Consider the following 19,054-nt stretch of genomic DNA (forward strand, 5'->3'; position numbering starts at 1 on the left):
CATTTGGGGTAACTTTAGACATGGTCATTTTTTGTACTTGTTTTCATTTCTGTGTTTATATTATCCCTCAGTTATGCTTTTTTTGGCAGAGTTCATGTTTTAAAATGAATTTTAAAAAGAATTCTTCGATAATTCGGGGATTATCCCCTAGATCGGTGGATAATCCAAGAATTGTCATCGAAAAACTCAAATAGCTCCGCTTCTACTGGTTGGAATTGAGTCAAATTTGTTTTGCATCGTCTTTGAAGACAGCGCAACGATTTCATGGGGTTAACGGAAAAATCTGACAAAAATTTTTTTTTGTATATTTGGATAAATTCAAAATTTTCAAACTTTACGAAATCAGCGATTATTGGTTGGAATGAATTAAAATTTGGTGTGCATCGTTTTTTAAGGCAACCTAACGATTCAATTACGTAACCATCAAGATTCAGGAAAACAAGCTATTTTTGAACAGCCCTAATACACATAATCTCTCAGCTTATTGTTGCCCATTTCTTATTATACTTTGGTAACCTAATCTATCAATCCACTGATCTTCTGGTATCCTTTTACAAAGCCATTTAGCCAGCCATTACCAAAATATACGATGATGCAGTTTGATACAGATAGAGTAGTCACATTCTATGATCTTGAAATAACATTGTCCACTGTTCAAAGTTACTCCCTCCTCATAAAATATTCTGGGTATACTCATCAAAGGTTGGCCAGTTGAGATTTTTGCTGTGGGTTAGAACAACTAAAGGCACACAGCTGATAACTTCTGAACCTGTGGCTCACATGCCATTAGGACAAATTGTTAGGACTTCAGATGATTTCGATGAAATGGTCCTTCTTGTTACTTTCTCCCGGAAGGTTTCAGCTTATCAAGTAGTGACATCAATTCACCTTTTCTTGAGACTAGTCAAGTTGCTTCTGTCTTCTGAAAAAAAATGGTCCTATACCAACAACATTTTTCCTTCAATGATACTTGAAATATTTTAATCATGAACTGTCCAAAGTTGACGTCGTGACAAAAATAACCCTGCTTTATGGGTTAATTCTGTTTCTGCTCATTGTTATTAGAGGCTATTTGCGGATGTAACTTGTCGAAATGCTTGTGGGAGATCTGGTTATATTGAATCTTTTAAATGCAAAATTAGTTCACTGTGCCCTAATTGTTGTATAAATAGTCCTATCAATTTTTGTTTTGTACTTTATTTCTGTAATCTCTTCAGAATCTAATTCTAAATCGTTTCATATGTTGTTGTTTTAAAAGGTGATTGTATAATTATAATGATATTTAAGACTGGATTTTATCATATTTGATGAATTTGGTAGAATAATGTGATGTGAAAGCGTGCTGGGTATGCCTCAACAGCACTTATTCTCATTATATCATTAATTTGTGATGTTTTGAATTGATCAAGTTTGTTCATTAAAAACAACCAGTTGTTCTGTGTCCGAAATTATGAATTCATTTGGGCGGTGGTAGCGTAGATCGTATGGCATTTGCTCCAGATGACTCAAAGAGAAGTGAATCTCGAGAGTTCTATGGAATCAGTCACATTAATGAATAATTGCGACATTTCACCACATTCGACAACTTCATGTCATCTGTAATTATGCTTTTATCTGCTATCTTTGCTATATGCTATTTCACAATACAGAACTAAATATTCGTCGTTGGTGCTGAAGTTTTTGTCTAGATTGCTGCCTCAACCATATCGATTATTTTGTGATCGCGCTGTGCATATTGATAGTCTTGTCATTTTGCTTGCAGCATTTTGGAATTTAGTTAATATCACATTCTGATATCAAATAACAACTAGGTTTATGTTGGAAACATAGACATCTGGATTCTGGATCCTGTGATGGCTTCTAAAGAAGAATGCTCTTTGGACATTGATGAAATTGTTCATATGAGGAAGATATTTAAGAATCTCGATTCCATGAGAAAACAGAGAAAAAACTGTGATCTCATCATCAATGTGGAAGAGAAACAAATTCACGCGAACAGAGATATATTGTGTGCTGCGTCAGATTATTTCAATGCCATGTTTTCCCACCATACTACTGAGAAGAAGAACGGAATTGTAGAGATGCAAGGAGTTTCGTATATTGCTCTACAAAAGTGTGTGAATTTTATTTACACTGGGAAATTATCAACTTGTGAAAAAGGATGTGAAGATTTGCTCTATGCAGCCAGCTTGTTGCAACTGGTTGATGTTTGTAATAAGATCCAGCCATTTTTAGTATCAAAGCTGGATTGCCAATCTTTTTTTGCCATAAGAAGGATTGGTGAAAAATTCTCGCTATCTGCGCTAACAGCACGCTGCGACAACTTCGCCATTGACAATCTTCAATCTGTGGCTGGAAATGAACAGTTCGCGGAATTGGATTATAAATATGTATCCCACCTTCTAAGATCAAGTGCTGCTATAGCTGACTCAAAGTTGTCGATTGGGCTCAAATGGATGAATCACAATCCGGCAGAAAGAGATGCATACTTGATGGAAATGGTCAGTTTGATCGATATGAATGAAATATCACGTGCTTATTGCAGACAATTAGCTGAGAGTGAGCCTTTATGCAAGAGGTCTGCTGAATTCATGACGAAGATAGTTCTGGCGTTAACGGCACCTGAAAAACCAGTTGTTGTAGACAGAGAAGAACATTCTGCAAAAGAGGTTACTTTATCCCATGACTCGTTGATCCTGTTTCATGAGGATACCATTCGTACGTATATTCTACACGACAAACATCTTAAGCGACAGGAATTTTCTTCACCTGTTCAAAGCAAAGTATTTTCTACATGTGTTTTTGGTGAGGATGTTTATGCTATCCTTTGGAATTCGACTCAGATCTACGCTCTCAATACTGACAGCTGGAAATGGCGGCAACTCAGCGACAGTAATCGATACCATGATGATTATTTGCAATGTGTTGCTCACGATGGAAAAATATATGTCGGCTGGGAAAACCAGTTACAGAGATTTGACATTGCATTGGATGAATGGCAAACAGTAGATCTCGACTCAACGGTTTGCGACAGGTCTTCACTGGTAGTTTGCAAAAATCGCTTGTATATCATTGGTGGCTTGATTGAAGGATTTGGAATACGTGCTGTTTCTAGCTGTTCTCTTGACCTGTTACTTTGGGAAAAAGAAACACAACTTTGTGTTGCAAGACACTCTTTGTCAGCAACTGTCTTCAATAAAAAAATTTATATTGCTGGGGGATTAAACGACGGTGTCACTTTATCCAATTTTGAATTGTATGATGATCGAACGAAGACTTGGACTGAGCTCCCGCAAATGTTGAATCCTGGACTCAATTTTTGTCTGCTTGTTGTTGAGCGGAAGCTATACGCTGTTGGTAATGGAATAGAAAGCCGTTGTATTGACGTATTTGATCCTGAAGACGGAAAGTGGAGCAAGCATCCAATCCAACTACATAGCCATATAAGTCTTGTTGGTACGGCCTCTGTTTCATTCTAACAGGAATTTATTGATGGAAGAGGTAGCCTGCTATGGTTTAGAGTTGGATCAATTGTAACTTGTAATTGAGCTGAATGTAATTAATTACATTTTTTCATGTAATTGTAATTGTAATTGAAGCATTTCTATTTTGTGTAATTGTAATTGTAATTTGATAAAAATTTTGCTAAATTACAATTTCAATTACATTTTTATGGAAACCTGACAATCACAACATAAAATAATCAATCAATCAATCATTTATTCGTCACACCAGTGAAAATCCGGTACGGACCGGGATGAGGACGCGGGGCTGCAAGGCCTTAACGCCTTAGTACACAGTCGCCACCTGTAATAATTAGCCTATTTAAATCGGTGTTCTATGCGTGCCGCGTTATAACTAGATAGTTCAGCCATGCTAAACTGTTTCCCATACTTCAGTAGCAACCGAAAACTTTGTGAATTACAATATAGGCTAAACCAGTGGTTCTCAAACTGGTGGGCGTGCCCACCTTGGGCGGCGTGAAAGTATCTGAAGGGGGGCACGAAGCTCCTGTAAACTGAAATTTTTTCCGCACTTGGCGCGATTCACTTCCATTTCATAGTTATTGCTCTGCGTAGTCCGAATTTCATATTGGAGAATTCTCTCATCAACAGTCATAACCTTCCATACCATCAAACTATCTGTAAGGATTGCTAACATTCTGGTTTCATTGTGTGATATGACGATAAGGGGGGCACGAAATATTTCACTGTCATCAAAGCGGCGTGTCTAAAAAAGTTAGAGAAGCAATGGGCTAAACTAAATCTTACTATATCAAAAATTATTGAACAGCAAATAAACTCTTCTGAAACCTGTGCTGAACTATTTCCTACACCACGGTCAGAGTTTTATTTTTAAATCTCTGACCAGTACCGAGGCTTGCTGCAACAATTGCAAAGTAAATTCAAGTTTCCAATCATGGCTTCATCAAACTTGATCACGCATTTGTTGAGATGTTATCCCAATCTTACTTCCAATCTTGGCCAAATTTACTGGGGTCAGAAATTTTTGCACCCTGATGTTCATCAAATGCAATCTAACAGTTTCCGAGCAAGTGAAAATGTAAATGCGAACCAAAATGTTGTAATTCGTAGTTATCAGGAGGTTCTTTCCTTTTGCATTTATTGTAATTTTACACATCTTATTGGTATCATCCTTATCGCTGACGCCTTACCAATTACATTTCATTATCCTCACTCAGCTCTGAGTAGCCTAATCGTTTGATTACATTTCATTGACTGTCCTGTAGCCTATTCGCTGTTAGTCGTTCAAACTTTTGGTTGTTAACAGTCGCTTGAAACATTTTTCTGTGTTTGTGGTTTTCAGTACTCATGATTAGGAATAGTTCGAATACGTTCGAGTTTTTTTTCAATTAAAGGATGTTCTACGCATCATGAATGAAACATGAATACTGAATAGGTTGAGATTGTTACTAATTACGTCGCTATGGTTGTCAAAGAACACCTCTGTACCGAATCAATTACATGTTTAACAGTAATTGTAATTGTAATTATAATTCGATATTTTTAGCATAAGTAATTGTAATTGTAATGTTATTGAAACATTCAAGGGAGTAATTGTAATTGTAATTGAACTGAATTATTGTAATTGATCCAACTCTGCTATGGTTCCAGGGCTGTGGAGTTGATAAATTTTACCATCAACTCCGACTCCAGACGTTCGATTATCATTATACCGACTTCAACTCGGAATCCGACTCCAAAGTCTGTAAACGCTCGACTCCGGCTCCGACTATTTTTTTCACAGAAGTCTTGACTCCAACAGAGTTATAATCCTACATAGAAAATTTTATGTCACAGTGAATGTTAAATGACTTTCATATAACCATTGAACATATACAAACATGGCATGCAAAATTGTTTCATTGTGGCACATCTCGAGACACTTACTGTTCAATTAACATGGAAGTATGCATGTCATCGTTTCATGTCATGTGAAGTTTGAAGTTTTTTTTAACATAGACAAGCTACGGAAATTCTAATATTTATGAATTATTCAAACATGATATATATCCCATCCTGTATTATTAGAATGTGTAGATCTTTTGTATGACTTAGCAACTGTACTGAGATGTACAAATTTTCTCGCTACACACTATACTGATGACAAGCACACACACTCTCACTACTGATCAACGGTGGTCAGAAGCGAAATTGAGGTACCGTAAACCGGGTTAACTTTGGACAATTTTCCACAATTCCGCTTTGTATCTCGGAAATGCTGGGGTGTAGGGGAGGCATGTTTTGTGTTTTTTAGGGGTCATGGAGCATAGATTAGAATTACCTAATCCAAAATCTTCATGGTCATAAATAAGTACCTTATTTTTGTAAATTATCCGTGTCCAAAGTTATCCCTGCATGTGGGGTAACTTTGGACAATGTAGTTTTTTGTATGCCTTTACACTCAATTGTTTATGAAACCTCGTAAATGAGGCTTATTTGGTATGTGTTGATGAAAGCAGTGGCAAAAACTGAAACAAAATAGTATATGTCTGGCTTATTGCATGGTATTTACCTAACCCCCCTCCCCCCCCCAAAAAAAAGTATATAGGTAGTTTATGAAGGCTAATGGGCTCTTATTCATCTCTTATCTCAATTTTCCCTCATGCCTTGCCAATTGGAACTTATAAATAACGTATGGTGATAAGGGGTATCACACTGGCAGTGTCAGCAATCGACAGCGAACGTTAAACATGTTAACGTGATTTATTGCCGATTTCAAATATATTACTGTTCTTTAAAAGATACACTTTCCCTTTCCTATCTCCTCTGATGGATGTATTTGTCGTAATTTACGATATCCCATATTCAGCAGGCGCATCTTTAGGAGTATGTGATAAGTTTTTGAAGTAGCTTACACCCGATTACAATCTCTCAGCTCATTGCCTACCAATTTTTTAATATTTTGGGAAACTCTTATTTAGTAACCTTCTCATTCCATTTCAAAAAGCCATCAGACCGGTAATAAGGAATATAGTTGACCATACACTTTGACACAGATGAAGCAGCCATTTCCAGAGCTCTAAATATCACATTTTCCACTGTCCAAAGTTACCCCGTTCTGATAAAATTTGATGGGGTAACTTTGGACATCACATCTTCTTGTATTGATCTAAGGATGAGCCCACTGAGATTTTTGCCATGGATTAAGACTGCTTAGAGGTATCTGCTGCCAAGTTTTCAATCGATGAATCACATGCTATCTATGTTTGGTTGTAAGAAGTTTAATGTCCATTAATTTTGATGAAATTGACCCCCGCCATTAATTTATCAATGTTGGGTCAAGTTTATCTGGTAGTGAAATGAATCCACCTTCTATTGAGACTACTTGTGGTACTGTTGCCACATGAAAAAGAATTGGACATCCAGCGGCAACCCTTTTCCATCAATAACCATTTAAATCTTTTACTGCTTAGTGTCCAAAGTTACCCTTAAGTCCAAAGTTACCCCGGTTTACGGTACCGTAATTTTCCATGTATAATCCGCAAAATTTGCACGATTTTTGCCCTAAAATCGGTGGGTGCGTAATATACATGGGAACAACACGCTTGAAAAAAATCTCTCTCGATAAAAAACTTGAAATCACACCTTTCTTCATGTTTGTTTCCAATCGCGCATCACTTTCAGCCATCGCGGGTAGTAATTTGTATTATAGAGTGTGACGCGCTGCCAATTAAGGGAAGCGCGTTGCTAATTAACGAGAGCCGTGTGCACAATCACGCGATCTCCTGCTGAGTTGGTTTGCCGTTTGTACGCAAGCGAAATGAGGTCAGTAATAGACACTGGCACGCGGCAATTCTCGCCAATTCATCGCGTCAACGACAGGCCCGAACAATCGCATATACAAGAGGCCATGTGCGCAAGATAAAATCGCTTGCGTAATCAATCGCATCTCCAACATACCTGTTGCGCATGACATAACCGTTAGCCTAGGCGCAATCGCATATGTAATAGGCATCATGCTCAAGATGTCGGTTCGTTGGCCTAAACTAACTCGCCGCCGGCCTTGCAGGCTTTGGCTGCTATCTACTATCGTTTAAGACAATCCCGCTAATTGTATAATGATTAGCAATCGCATCTGTAAAAGGTCTCCTCGTGCTCAAGATGTATCGCGCCACCTGCCTCGCAGGCTTTGGCTGCTATCTACTATCGTTTAGAGACAATACCGTTAATTGTATAATGATTAGCAATCGCATCTGTAAAAGGTCTCCTCGTGCTCAAGATGTATCGCGCCACCCGCCTCGCAGGCTTTGGCTGCTATCTACTATCGTTTAAGACAATCCCGCTAATTGTATAATGATTAGCAATCGCATCTGTAAAAGGTCTCCTCGTGCTCAAGATGTATCGCGCCACCTGCCTCGCAGGCTTTGGCTGCTATCTACTATCGTTTAAAGACAATCCCGCTAATTGTATAATGATCAGCGATCGTTGTGTAATGACTGTTCAAGAGTGACATCTCGGAACTATTCATGTACTGAAATGAAGGGTGCGTACTATACATGGGTACAGGCTTTTTCCCAGAATTTACATGCTATTTTAGGGGTGCGTATAATACTTGGGGGCGTACTATACTTGGAAAATTACGGTAGTCAAATAGCATATGTCTACACTACTGATAAACGGTGGTCAGAATCGTAGTAGTCAAAGTGGAGTAGTCAAATAGCGTATGTCTAAATGAGCTTGGTCAAGTATTCATGGACTAGCACCATAGGCCTACTTGCACTCTTTCTTAAAGATTTGTTCAACCCAATCGGCTGAGCTGATATTTTCATCAATCTTACAAGTGATGTTGTCACTTACATCACCAGACGATGCAATTAGTCTTTTACAGTATCATGTTATAATTCCAAAAATTGAACCAATTTGTGACTGCATCAGTAATTTTTAGTTGGCATCGATGATGCATCTTGCAATTTTCTTCCTCTATTTAACTCAATGGCTATTTGCAAATAAAGTCCAACTTTCTCAACATCGTTACTAATAACAGCGATTGTTAGTACATCCAAATCCTATTTTATTTATTATATTAGTAGTAATTGTAAGAGACTTTTGGAAGCAATTTTTCATAATAAAGAAGTTGAAGTCGGAGTCGGGAGCATTTTTACAAACTCCGACTCCAGCCAGTATTTTTTCACGACTCCGGCTCAAAGGAGTGTTAAAAAATTTTAGAGGCTCCTACTGCTACTCTATTAAGGTAAAAATTAGCGAAACTCCGAGTCCATCTCCGCGACACCAACTCCACAGCCCTCTTTCTACTCATTATTTGGCTGGGATCATTCAACAATTATGAACCCATGTATTATATTTGTATGCCCTGACTTGTTTTACTACTTATCTCATAGCAAGTGCTGATATGCCTCGTGCCCAACTACATATTTGATAGATCATGGTGGTCCAAATTCTGGCATACGGCACATGTGTTGATTTTTGTGGCCTGTGAATAATACTCGCACTTTTCAAACTCTGGATCGAAAACTGACCAACCCTTGTTCAGTTATTACCACCGATACTCACGGACTCAAGTTTCCTGTGTAGTTTTACAGTCGCTTCTCAACTAAGAGTTGTTTTACCAGTAGATGCATCGGGGGATGTGGTGACATCTTCAACTGCACAAAGGTGTTGATATCTGCTTGAGACCTGACGGGCCAAATGCGGCCCGCAGGTTTCGAGTTGGTGACCAGTGCTATAGGCCTATCAATTCACATGAACCGCTTTATATCTTGCCCTTGTATTGCTACCTTGCCTTTTGAATTAATGAATCATCATTTCGATATTTCGATATTTCATCCCCCTACATCAAGGACAAAATAAACTACGTCCTTCCTTCCTACTCTTTTTATGTATATATGATAGCATTGCCATGTTTATTACTTTGCTCTGTACTGCTTCCATGTTGTTTTCTTTTTCAATTCTTATTTCTAATCTGCTCTTCTAAGAACTTGGCCGCTGCCCGTATTGAAATATTGATAGTCTATTGAGAACCACTGCAATATATGGTAAACTAGGATATCGCCGCCATCATTGATGTGTGACGGTCCTAGGTCACTGCCTTAGTGTTACTCTGTGCATTCCTTTTCCATCCTATGCATTTCATTTCCAAGACAAATTTGTGCCTACATGATACTATACCTGTGTCTGCTTTTCATGGAAGTATGAAATATCCGCCCGTTATATTAATCTTGAAATTTCAGTATGTTTATTGCTTTGCATCGCTTATGTCATTTAGGACGCGTGTGATTTCATCCTAATAAGGGTATTAACATCGCATCGTAGTTCTCATTCCTTGCAATCTGCATTCTGGAATTTTTCTGTTTCACCATTGTAGCAGAGGCTCTGTGCTGTGGGTCAAAGGACACATTCAGATCGGATGTCCTTTCCTCAATGCCTCACTACTCCTTTGGTAGTTTATATGTAAGGTTGCCATAATGGGCAATGCAATATCAAACTACAGTGACAATATTGCTTGCTGTTGACCCAATTTTGTCTGATTAATCAGACATTACACTAGCTACAACTACTAGCAACAGCTACTATATGCCTCAACGGACAATAAGGCCGTGACTTGAGCTTGATAAATGTGAGGACCTCTTTCTTCTATATTTAGCTATCTATTTTTAAGAAAACCAACATTATTTACAACCTAATTATTTATTGATGCCTTTATCCATGTGACTTTTTAAAACATAGGCAGTATTTAAATACAAGATAAAATTAGAACGTGACTTACATGTATATCGGAAACCATTCTTTCGGATCGTAATCAAGATGACTTGTGAAGAAGAATATCCTCTGGATCTTCATGAAGTAGATCACATGAGGAAGATATTTCAAAATCTCGATTCCATGAGAAAACAGAGAAAAAACTGTGATCTCATCATCACTGTTGAAGGGAAACAAATTCATGCGAACAAAGATATATTGTGTGCCGGGTCAGATTATTTCAATGGCATGTTTTCTCATGATACTACTGAGAAGAAAAATGGAATTGTAGAGATGCAAGGAGTTTCATCTATTGCTCTACAAAAGTGTGTGAATTTTATTTACACTGGGAAATTATCTACTTGTGAAAAAGGATGTGAAGAATTGCTGTATGCAGCCACATTGTTGCAACTGGTTGATGTTTGTGATAAGATCCAGCCATTTTTAGTATCAAGGCTTGATTGCCAATCTTTTTTTGCCATAAGAAAGATTGGTGAAAAATTCTCGCTATCTGTGCTAACAGCACGTTGCGACAACTTCGCCATTGACAATCTTCAATCTGTGGCTGGAAATGGACAGTTCGCGGGATTGGATTATAAATATGTATCCCACCTTCTAAGATCAAGTGCTGCTACAGCTGACTCAAAGTTATCGATTGGGCTCAAATGGATGAATCACAACCCCGCAGAAAGAGATACATACTTGATGGAAATGGTCAGTTTGATCGATGTGAACAAAATATCACGTGCATATTGCAGACAATTAGCCGAGAGTGAGCCTTTGTGCAAGAGGTCTGCTGAATTCATGACGAAGGTAGTTCTGGCATTAACGGCAGCTGAAAAACCAATTGTTGTAGACAGGGAAGTACATTCTGCAAAAGAGGTTACCTTATCCCATGACTCGTTGATCCTGTTTCATGAGGATACCATTCGTACGTATATTCTAGACGACAAACGTCTTAAGCGGCAGGAGTTTTCATCACCTGTTCGAAACAACGTATTTTCGACGTGTGTTTTTGGTAACAATGTTTATGCTACCCTTTGGAATTCGACTCATATTTACGCTCTCAATACTGAAAGCTGGAAATGGCGCAAACTTAGCGACAGTAATCAATTTCATGAGGCATATTTGCAATGTGTTGCTCATGATGGAAAAATATATGTCGGCTGGGAAAACCAGTTACAGAGGTTTGACATTGCATTGGATGAATGGGAAACCTTAGATCTTGGCTCCACTGTTTGCTACTTGTCCTCTCTGGTAGTTTATAAAAATCGCTTGTATATTATTGGTGGATATCTTGCTGGATTGGCAATACGTGCTGTTTCTAGCTGTTCTCTAGACCTATTACTTTGGGAAAAAGATGTGCAACTTTGTATTGCGAGGCACTCTTCATCTGCAACTGTCCACAACGGTCGAATCTATGTTGCTGGAGGAGAGAATATTTCATGTACTGAGTTATACAACTTCGAAATGTATGATGACAAAACAAAGATATGGACTGAGCTCCCACAAATGTTGAATCCTAGAAGCGATTTTCGTCTTCTTGTCGTCAATCAAAAATTATGTGCTGTTGGGTGTAGAACAGGACACAGCTGTATTGATGTATTTGATCCTGAGGAGGGAAAATGGAGTTATCATCCTAATAAACAGCTCAAGGACATCAGTATTGCGGGCACGACCGCTGTTTCATTTCATGCGGGAGTACATTGATGCAAGATGGAGATACAGTTACTTCTATTTCAATCAATCAATCGTCAGATTATAGTTTCATCTGCCCAAGATACATACACGATGTACAATGCGATATACAAGACACACAATGCGATGTAATGAACAGATATGGGGATGCCGAACGAGCAACCAGTTAGGGTGTCTTGAACAGGCATCCACCTCGACCTTGTGCCCGAAGTCACAGTCTTCGATGTTATTCTTTCTTCATCGGTCGTTTTTTTTAGATGCAATTTCTTTTTCTTTCTTTATCGGGTCTTTTTTATGGGCTTTTTTTGTCGCCATAAGAACAGTGACACGGGGGACGAGGAGCTCAGAATAACCTCCGATGGCGGGAATCGAACCCAGGCCGCCTGCTTGGATGGTGCCGACGCTCGCCACTACGCTATCTCCCCCGCAGACGATGATGTCTTCTGCAGACCATGATGCAAGGAACATTTACGAAAATAGGAAAGTTAAATTTTGGAGGGGGGAAACTAAATATTTTCAGGATAGTGATAAGCATCTGTAACTGATTTGCATGTGACTAGATTTGTATTTTTGATAACATTTTAGTGAGTCGAGTTAATCTGAACTCTTGATTTATTACAGTTGAATTTTTTTACGAAGCTGACTTGACTCTCTTTTTAAAAAAGAGAAAAATGCAAATTGTTTCAATTTGCCTCAAGCTTCAAGCTATTTTGTATAGAGTGAACCGACTGATTTAGCGTTATGAAGGCTCAGAAGGGCTCAAGCGCCCCCACCCCATACTTTATAGACTGATAAAAACAATGGGTAAAAGGACGCGCCGTAACAGCAATTCGTTTGCCCTCTCAAATAACCTTGGTCTTTGGTCCCGATAGGGTGTTAAACTACAGTTCTGTAGAGCTTTCCCCAAGACCCCCGCGTCGCATGATTTTGATGTTAAGCAAAGTGTTATGTGGCCTGGTCGCCTAGGCACGAAAGTTTTTTTTTATAACGGATGAATGAGTCGGTCAAGAATATTGGCAATTCCACATATATATCGCTTTCATTTCCTATCCTCTCAGCCCACGTAATGAGATTCACCGGTAGTGTTGAATGAGGTGTTGTCTTGGAAATTGTAGGGAACGTAATTAATAATTAAATATGTTTGGGCGGGCCCGTTGGTACAATTACTTCGTTGCATGTTGTTATTTTTGTGATCTATTATCCGCTGGCTATTATAGTCAAAACATATTGAAATCGAATAAACGTACTACACTAAAATAAGCACACGATTCTAAATTGGTATTTCTTCAATGACAAATAATTTTCTTTGATGGATCTTATTTGTCCTGTGGGGTTCAGATTATCACGACATGATAATTGGGCACCGGACAATCAGACATATTTCTATCGAAATTTACGGTCAACATGAGGACAATTCTTTTTAGCAAATGTTTTTTCGCTGACGATGTTTTGGCACATTTCTCGAAGTCCCATATTGGCCGAAACTTCATGTCTTCGTGTCTCGTGGTGAGGTAATGGCACTTTCATGGGCACTTTTGGTCATCTTCATCGTGATCTGCTATCCCCGAAAAGCCCCCAAAGAGCCACGGGGCAATTCTCCTTACTGCTTTATCTGTGGTGTTGACCATGTCACTGGTTTATAGCTTTTGTGACGTTATTAGTCGAAAACGGCCGTGTAGAGATGAGATATTGCATTAAAATAGACATGTTTTCAAAATTGTAATTGGATGCAGTCCTATGAAGGCCACATGCATCTCCATTTTGCTGTGCACAACCTGTCTATCATGTTCATGGGAATCATGCTTTGGTTGCACGGTTGACATCGGCTTGTTTTGGATTGTACATTGAAGATGCGCCGTTGGGTTGCAAATCGAGAACAAATGCAGATATTTCCTGCTTCTTTCCTCCTAGTTTTCACCCAGAAGATATTATTTAAAGGTACGCAATGTCAGTAATACTTTTCTGAACTTAAAATCATCTGTGAAATACCGAGTTACTTATTTTATGGTAGACTGCAATTTAGTTCAAGTAGAATGTCTGAAACAAAGCGGAGAAGGGTTTTGCCAGACCCACCATGAACAAGATTCAAGTCTGGTCACTATTTGGTCTGATATTCTAGTCACTGTTCGGTCGGATATTCATCTGAGTATATTAGTCACTCCCATTTACCATCAGGTTCTACAGTATTTGCTATATATGAAAGAAAATTGCCCCAAGACTACTACAACGCAGGACTGTGCTCTTCTAACTCATTGATTTCGAGAAAAAAGGCGGCGAAAATACCAAAGGGAACGACTGGGGGAGGGGGCGAAAATCTTTGAACCTTTTTCATAAATTTACCAGCAATCAGACTTAGGTGAAAAATATTCTCGATTATAGGGCGATTAGTCGAAAAAGGTTTGGAACCACTGTTCTAACTGTTCAAGGAGTTGCCAAAGTATGGAATATGACCAGAATACATATAAGGCAAGCGCAGAACATTGTGTTTGATGCATTATTTCAGACATTCTTCTTCAACTAAATTGCAGTATACCATAAAATAAGATAACTCGGTATTTTACGGATGATTTCAAGTTGAGAAAAGTATTACTGACATTACATATCTTTGAATGATATCTTCTGGCTGAAAACTAGCTGGAAAATCTGCATTTGTTCTGGACTTGCAACCCAACAACATTTCTTCAATGTACGATCAAAAAATAGCCGATGTGAACCGTGCGACCAATACATGATTCCATGAACATGACAAAAAGGTTGTGCAGAGCAAAACAGAGATGCATGTGGCCTTCATAGGACTGCATTTAAGCACAATTTTGAAAACATATCTATTTTATTGCAATATCTCATCACTAAACGGCCGTTTTTAACTGATAACGTCACAAAAGCTATAAACCGGTGACATGGTCAAAACTACAGATCAAGTAGTAAGGAGAATTGCCCCGTGGATCGTTATGGGCTTTTCGGGGATAGAAGATCACGATGAAGATGACCAAAATTGCTCATAAAAGTTTTCTTATGTACTAAACCATCATTTCGATCACAAGCATCTGAGTTTCCTGACAATTTTTCAAATCTGAACAACCCTAGTGCGCAGTTATGAGACGGACTCTGTGCACAAAAAAACAAAGTGATGACCCTTTCTTTTACGTACTGTTGTCCAGGGGACCGCACAGACGGAAGGAACATTGTTTGAAAGTGAAACAAAATACCTTGGATTGACAAATTTGTGTAAATGCAGTGCTTATCGTGTTGTACTCCTATCAATTTAAGTAAAATCATCCATCGTAATGTTTTTTCTTTAGTGAATTTCTTTGTGTTTAAATAAGGGCATTTTCATGGCGGCATGACACTTGAAAATGAAGCGAATGATCCTTCATTGTTGAATTCGTATAAATGCAATCTATACCTTGTTCAATAACGAGTGCAGTCGAAAATTATGAATGTTTGTTTTTTGAATTTTTTGTGTTTAATTCGTGCTGTTTTCCTTTTTGACAGAATATTTTAATAATTGATCATCTATATTGCATTTTCATGAAAAACATAACTTAGACGTGAATGAATACGGCGACAAATCTAAGCTTGATGTGGAACTAAAGACGGAATTGAAATGCTGTTAAAAGCAGCAAAGGCATTGGAAATGGATGGAAATAAAGTTACTCCGTATGTTTCCTATGTTAATGTGATGCATTTTCCCCACGTTTGCTTATATTCAGAAATGCATCCACTCCATGACCAATGTTGGGAACAAGTCACTAGCTTCAAGTCACAAGTCATCTTGATTCATAGCATGTTTTGACTTGAATCAAGTCAAGTCTCTTGATTTCTGGAGGTGACTCGAGATAAGTCAAGTCACGAGTCAAGTTGCCGTTATGAAGTATGAGGCATGATCAAGATATTGCATTTTCCTTGCTGTTTCAGTGACCATTTCTTTTGAATCGACAAACGAATATAGAGTAAAATATAGACTAGGGTTGTTCAAAAAAAACTTTTTTTTCCAAATCTCACTCGCCTAATGACTAAATCGTCAGGTTGTCCAAGAAAACGATGCACACAAAATTTGACTCAATTCCAACCAGTAAAGGCCGTGCAATCTTGAATTGAAATTTTTAAATTATTAATAAAAGTAAAAAAATAAAAATTCTCAAATTTTTTTGTCAACCCCATGAAATTGTTGAGCTGTCTTCATAGACGATGCAAAACAAATTTGGGTCAATTCCGACTAGTAGAAGCGGAACTATTTGAGTTTTTCGTTGATGATCCCCCGATCAAGGATAATCCGAAAATTATCAACGAAAAACTCGAATAACTCCGCCTCTACTAGTCGGAATTGAGTCATATTTGTTTTGCATCGTCTTTGAAGACAGCTCAACAATTTCATGGGGTTGACAGAAAAATTTGAGAATTTTTATTTTTTTATTTTTAATAATAATTTAAAATTTTCAATTCGAGATTGCACGGCCTTTACTTGTTGTAATTGTATCAAATTTGGTGTGCATCGTTTTCTTGGACAACCTGACGATTTAGTCAGTAGGCGAGTGAGATGTGGAAAAAAAAGTTTTTTTTGAACAACCCTAATATACACGCAAAGAGGTTTTGTATCGCCCACGCAAACATAGAACTAGTAAACTACGTAAGTACCTGTATAGAATCGGTCCGTAATTATCAGCCAAAATAGAGAATAGATCACGAAACCTAAGAAAGTTCAAACAAATTGATATGAAGTGATGCAACACACTGACCAGCTACATATCAATGAGACAAAATTGATGCCGGCGGCAATTGTTGACAAGTAATATAAACGTATGAACTATTTTCGAATTCGATTTATATCATAGAAGAGGTTTGGTTAAGATGACCACTAAGCACTGAGAATTGTGATCAGTCTATAGAACCACGATAAATACTTTGCTATTAGATTTCTTTACTACTAGTTGACGAAAATGTAAGCTCTAGTCACTGCGCTTGAGGTTTACCGTAATTTTCCATGTATAATGCGCAAAATTTTACCGATTTTTTGACCTAAAATAGGGGGGTGCGTATTATACATGGGTACAGCAAGCCTTGAAAAAAATCTCCCTCGATCAAAAACTTGAAATCACACCTTTCTTCATGTTTGTTTCCAATCGCGCATCACCTCTAGCCATTGTGCCTGTAATTCGTATTATAGAGTATAACGCGGTGCCTAATAGAGAAGCGTGTTGCCAAATAACGAAAAGCGTGTTGCCAATTAATGAGAGTCGTCTGCACAGCACGCGATCTCTTGCTGAGTTAGTTGCCGTTTGAACGCGAGCGAAATTGGGTTGCTGATTGCTACAAGCGTGCGCGGCAATCCTTGCTGATTCATCGCATCAAAGACAGGCCTTAACACTCGCATACACAAGAGGCCAAGTGCGTATTGCGCTAGATATAATCGCTTGCGTAATCAGTCGCATCTCCAACAGGACTGGTGCGCCCGATATAACCGTTGGCCTGAGCAATCGCATCTGTAATTGTAATAGGCCTCGTGCGCAAGATGTCGTGTGTCGCTAGCCTGAACTATCACGTCGCCGGCCTTGCAGGCTTTGGCGACTATCTACTCTTGTTTAGAGATAATGCCGTTAATTGTATTATGGTAAGCAATGGTTATGTCATGATTGTTCGACAGTGACATCGCAAAACAGAACAACATCGTGCACTAAAACACAACTATTCATGTACTGCGCATGCAGGGTGCGTACTATACATGGGTACAGGCTTTTTCCCAGAATTTACACGCTATTTTAAGGGTGCGTATTATACATGGGGGCGCACTATATTCGGAAAATTACGGTAGTTATTTGTAGTATAAGAATGGTGGTTCAATGAAACACGCAATCATTCAATGATTGGTTGCTCTTGCTGATGTATCCAGCACATCGTGAACAATTCTTATGCAATTCTTTTCGTATTCATATGCCAGATACAGTGATTTTGATAGACTTGGATAACTTGAGATTGACTTGTAAATTTTGCTCCGACCCACGAGTCCACATTTCCACAACGCCAAGTCAAGTCATTTTTGCACAGTGACTCTAGTCAAGTCAAATCATACGTAAGTGTTGACTCGAGTCATCCCAACACTGGTACTGACTGCAATTTCCAATTACTCGTGTATCAGTAGTTGCTACATTTAGTACTGTGCAAAATGATTCGATTACTCGAATGTAAATCGAGTATAAAATTCTAATGATTCGAGTCGAGTAGTAAAAGAGGATTTTTCGAGTACTGAAATGATGTGCTCCTTTCAACTTATAGTTAAATTATCAACTAGAATTATAGTTTCGATACTCTTTTACACTGTGGAAGCCTTGAAATCTCGCAAATTAATGGAAAGGACATATATCATGCCGGGATCAACCAACAGCATTGTCATAAAGTGCAATGGAATAGGTATTGTTCAAAAATGCCAAATTATCTGTAGTGTGATAGAACCGGCATTATCATCTTTGGGTCACATAAAAAAGGCACATTTTGACTTTTCACATCATTCATGCCGTTATGCTGTCATAATGAGTGTTACTTGACTCGGCTTAAAGCTCTCTAATCTTAATCGAATCACTCAGGTTCTCGATTTTGCTCAGCCCTAATTACAATATTACTGCCGTTATCTTGATATCAGCTTCGAATGTGCTATTAAAACAATAAATGTCACAATGTGAATAGATCAAACCAATCACCACTGTTATATAATCCATATATGTGTTAAATTTTTCTTGAGAATGTCAAAGAAAATTAGCCCCACACAATTGACAGAGTGGCAATATTTAGTTATCGCCTTGAAAAGCGTGGAAGTAGAATTGTAGGTATGATAAAACTCGAGTTTCGTTGTATCTGTGAATTGAAATGTTGATCCTGAATATCAAATGGAAACAGTTTTAGGAGTACTTGCATTGCTGCTAGTTACATATACACAATTCATCAGAATTGTTCAGTCATAATTGTTATCGAACTTTTGTATACTTTCATTATTTGGCTGATGACTAGTAATATGACGCTCATGAAATTTATGCATGATGAATTAAGCTTTAATAGCATCATAGGTTATTCAGTAAGTTAAATTTTTGTCTTGTTCGTATTACTGGTGGTGTACTTCATCTTCATTTTAAAGAGATCACTCA

At 38.2% G+C, this 19,054-nt stretch overlaps 3 protein-coding genes across 3 annotated transcripts in view; 2 read left to right on the forward strand and 1 right to left on the reverse strand.

The window, feature by feature from the left end:
* Positions 1-19,054, reverse strand: part of LOC145442513 (GATOR2 complex protein WDR59-like) — a 458,341-nt gene that overhangs the window by 162,826 nt on the left and 276,461 nt on the right. The window lies entirely within an intron of this gene.
* LOC145442544 (kelch-like protein 7) lies at positions 1,843-10,208 on the forward strand. Its single transcript, XM_080320485.1, has 2 exons — positions 1,843-3,521; positions 5,136-10,208. The coding sequence occupies exon 1, from the start codon at positions 1,854-1,856 to the stop codon at positions 3,477-3,479; it is 1,626 nt and encodes a 541-aa protein (XP_080176611.1). The 5' UTR covers positions 1,843-1,853; the 3' UTR covers positions 3,480-3,521; positions 5,136-10,208.
* On the forward strand, positions 10,278-19,043 carry LOC145442539 (kelch-like protein 7). The gene has a single exon (XM_080320481.1). The coding sequence runs from the start codon at positions 10,287-10,289 to the stop codon at positions 11,928-11,930; it is 1,644 nt and encodes a 547-aa protein (XP_080176607.1). The 5' UTR covers positions 10,278-10,286; the 3' UTR covers positions 11,931-19,043.

This window comes from Botryllus schlosseri, chromosome 7 (genome assembly GCF_051294905.1).
Source record: "Botryllus schlosseri isolate E-star chromosome 7, Bs_hap1, whole genome shotgun sequence".
Taxonomy (NCBI): Eukaryota; Metazoa; Chordata; class Ascidiacea; order Stolidobranchia; family Styelidae; genus Botryllus; species Botryllus schlosseri.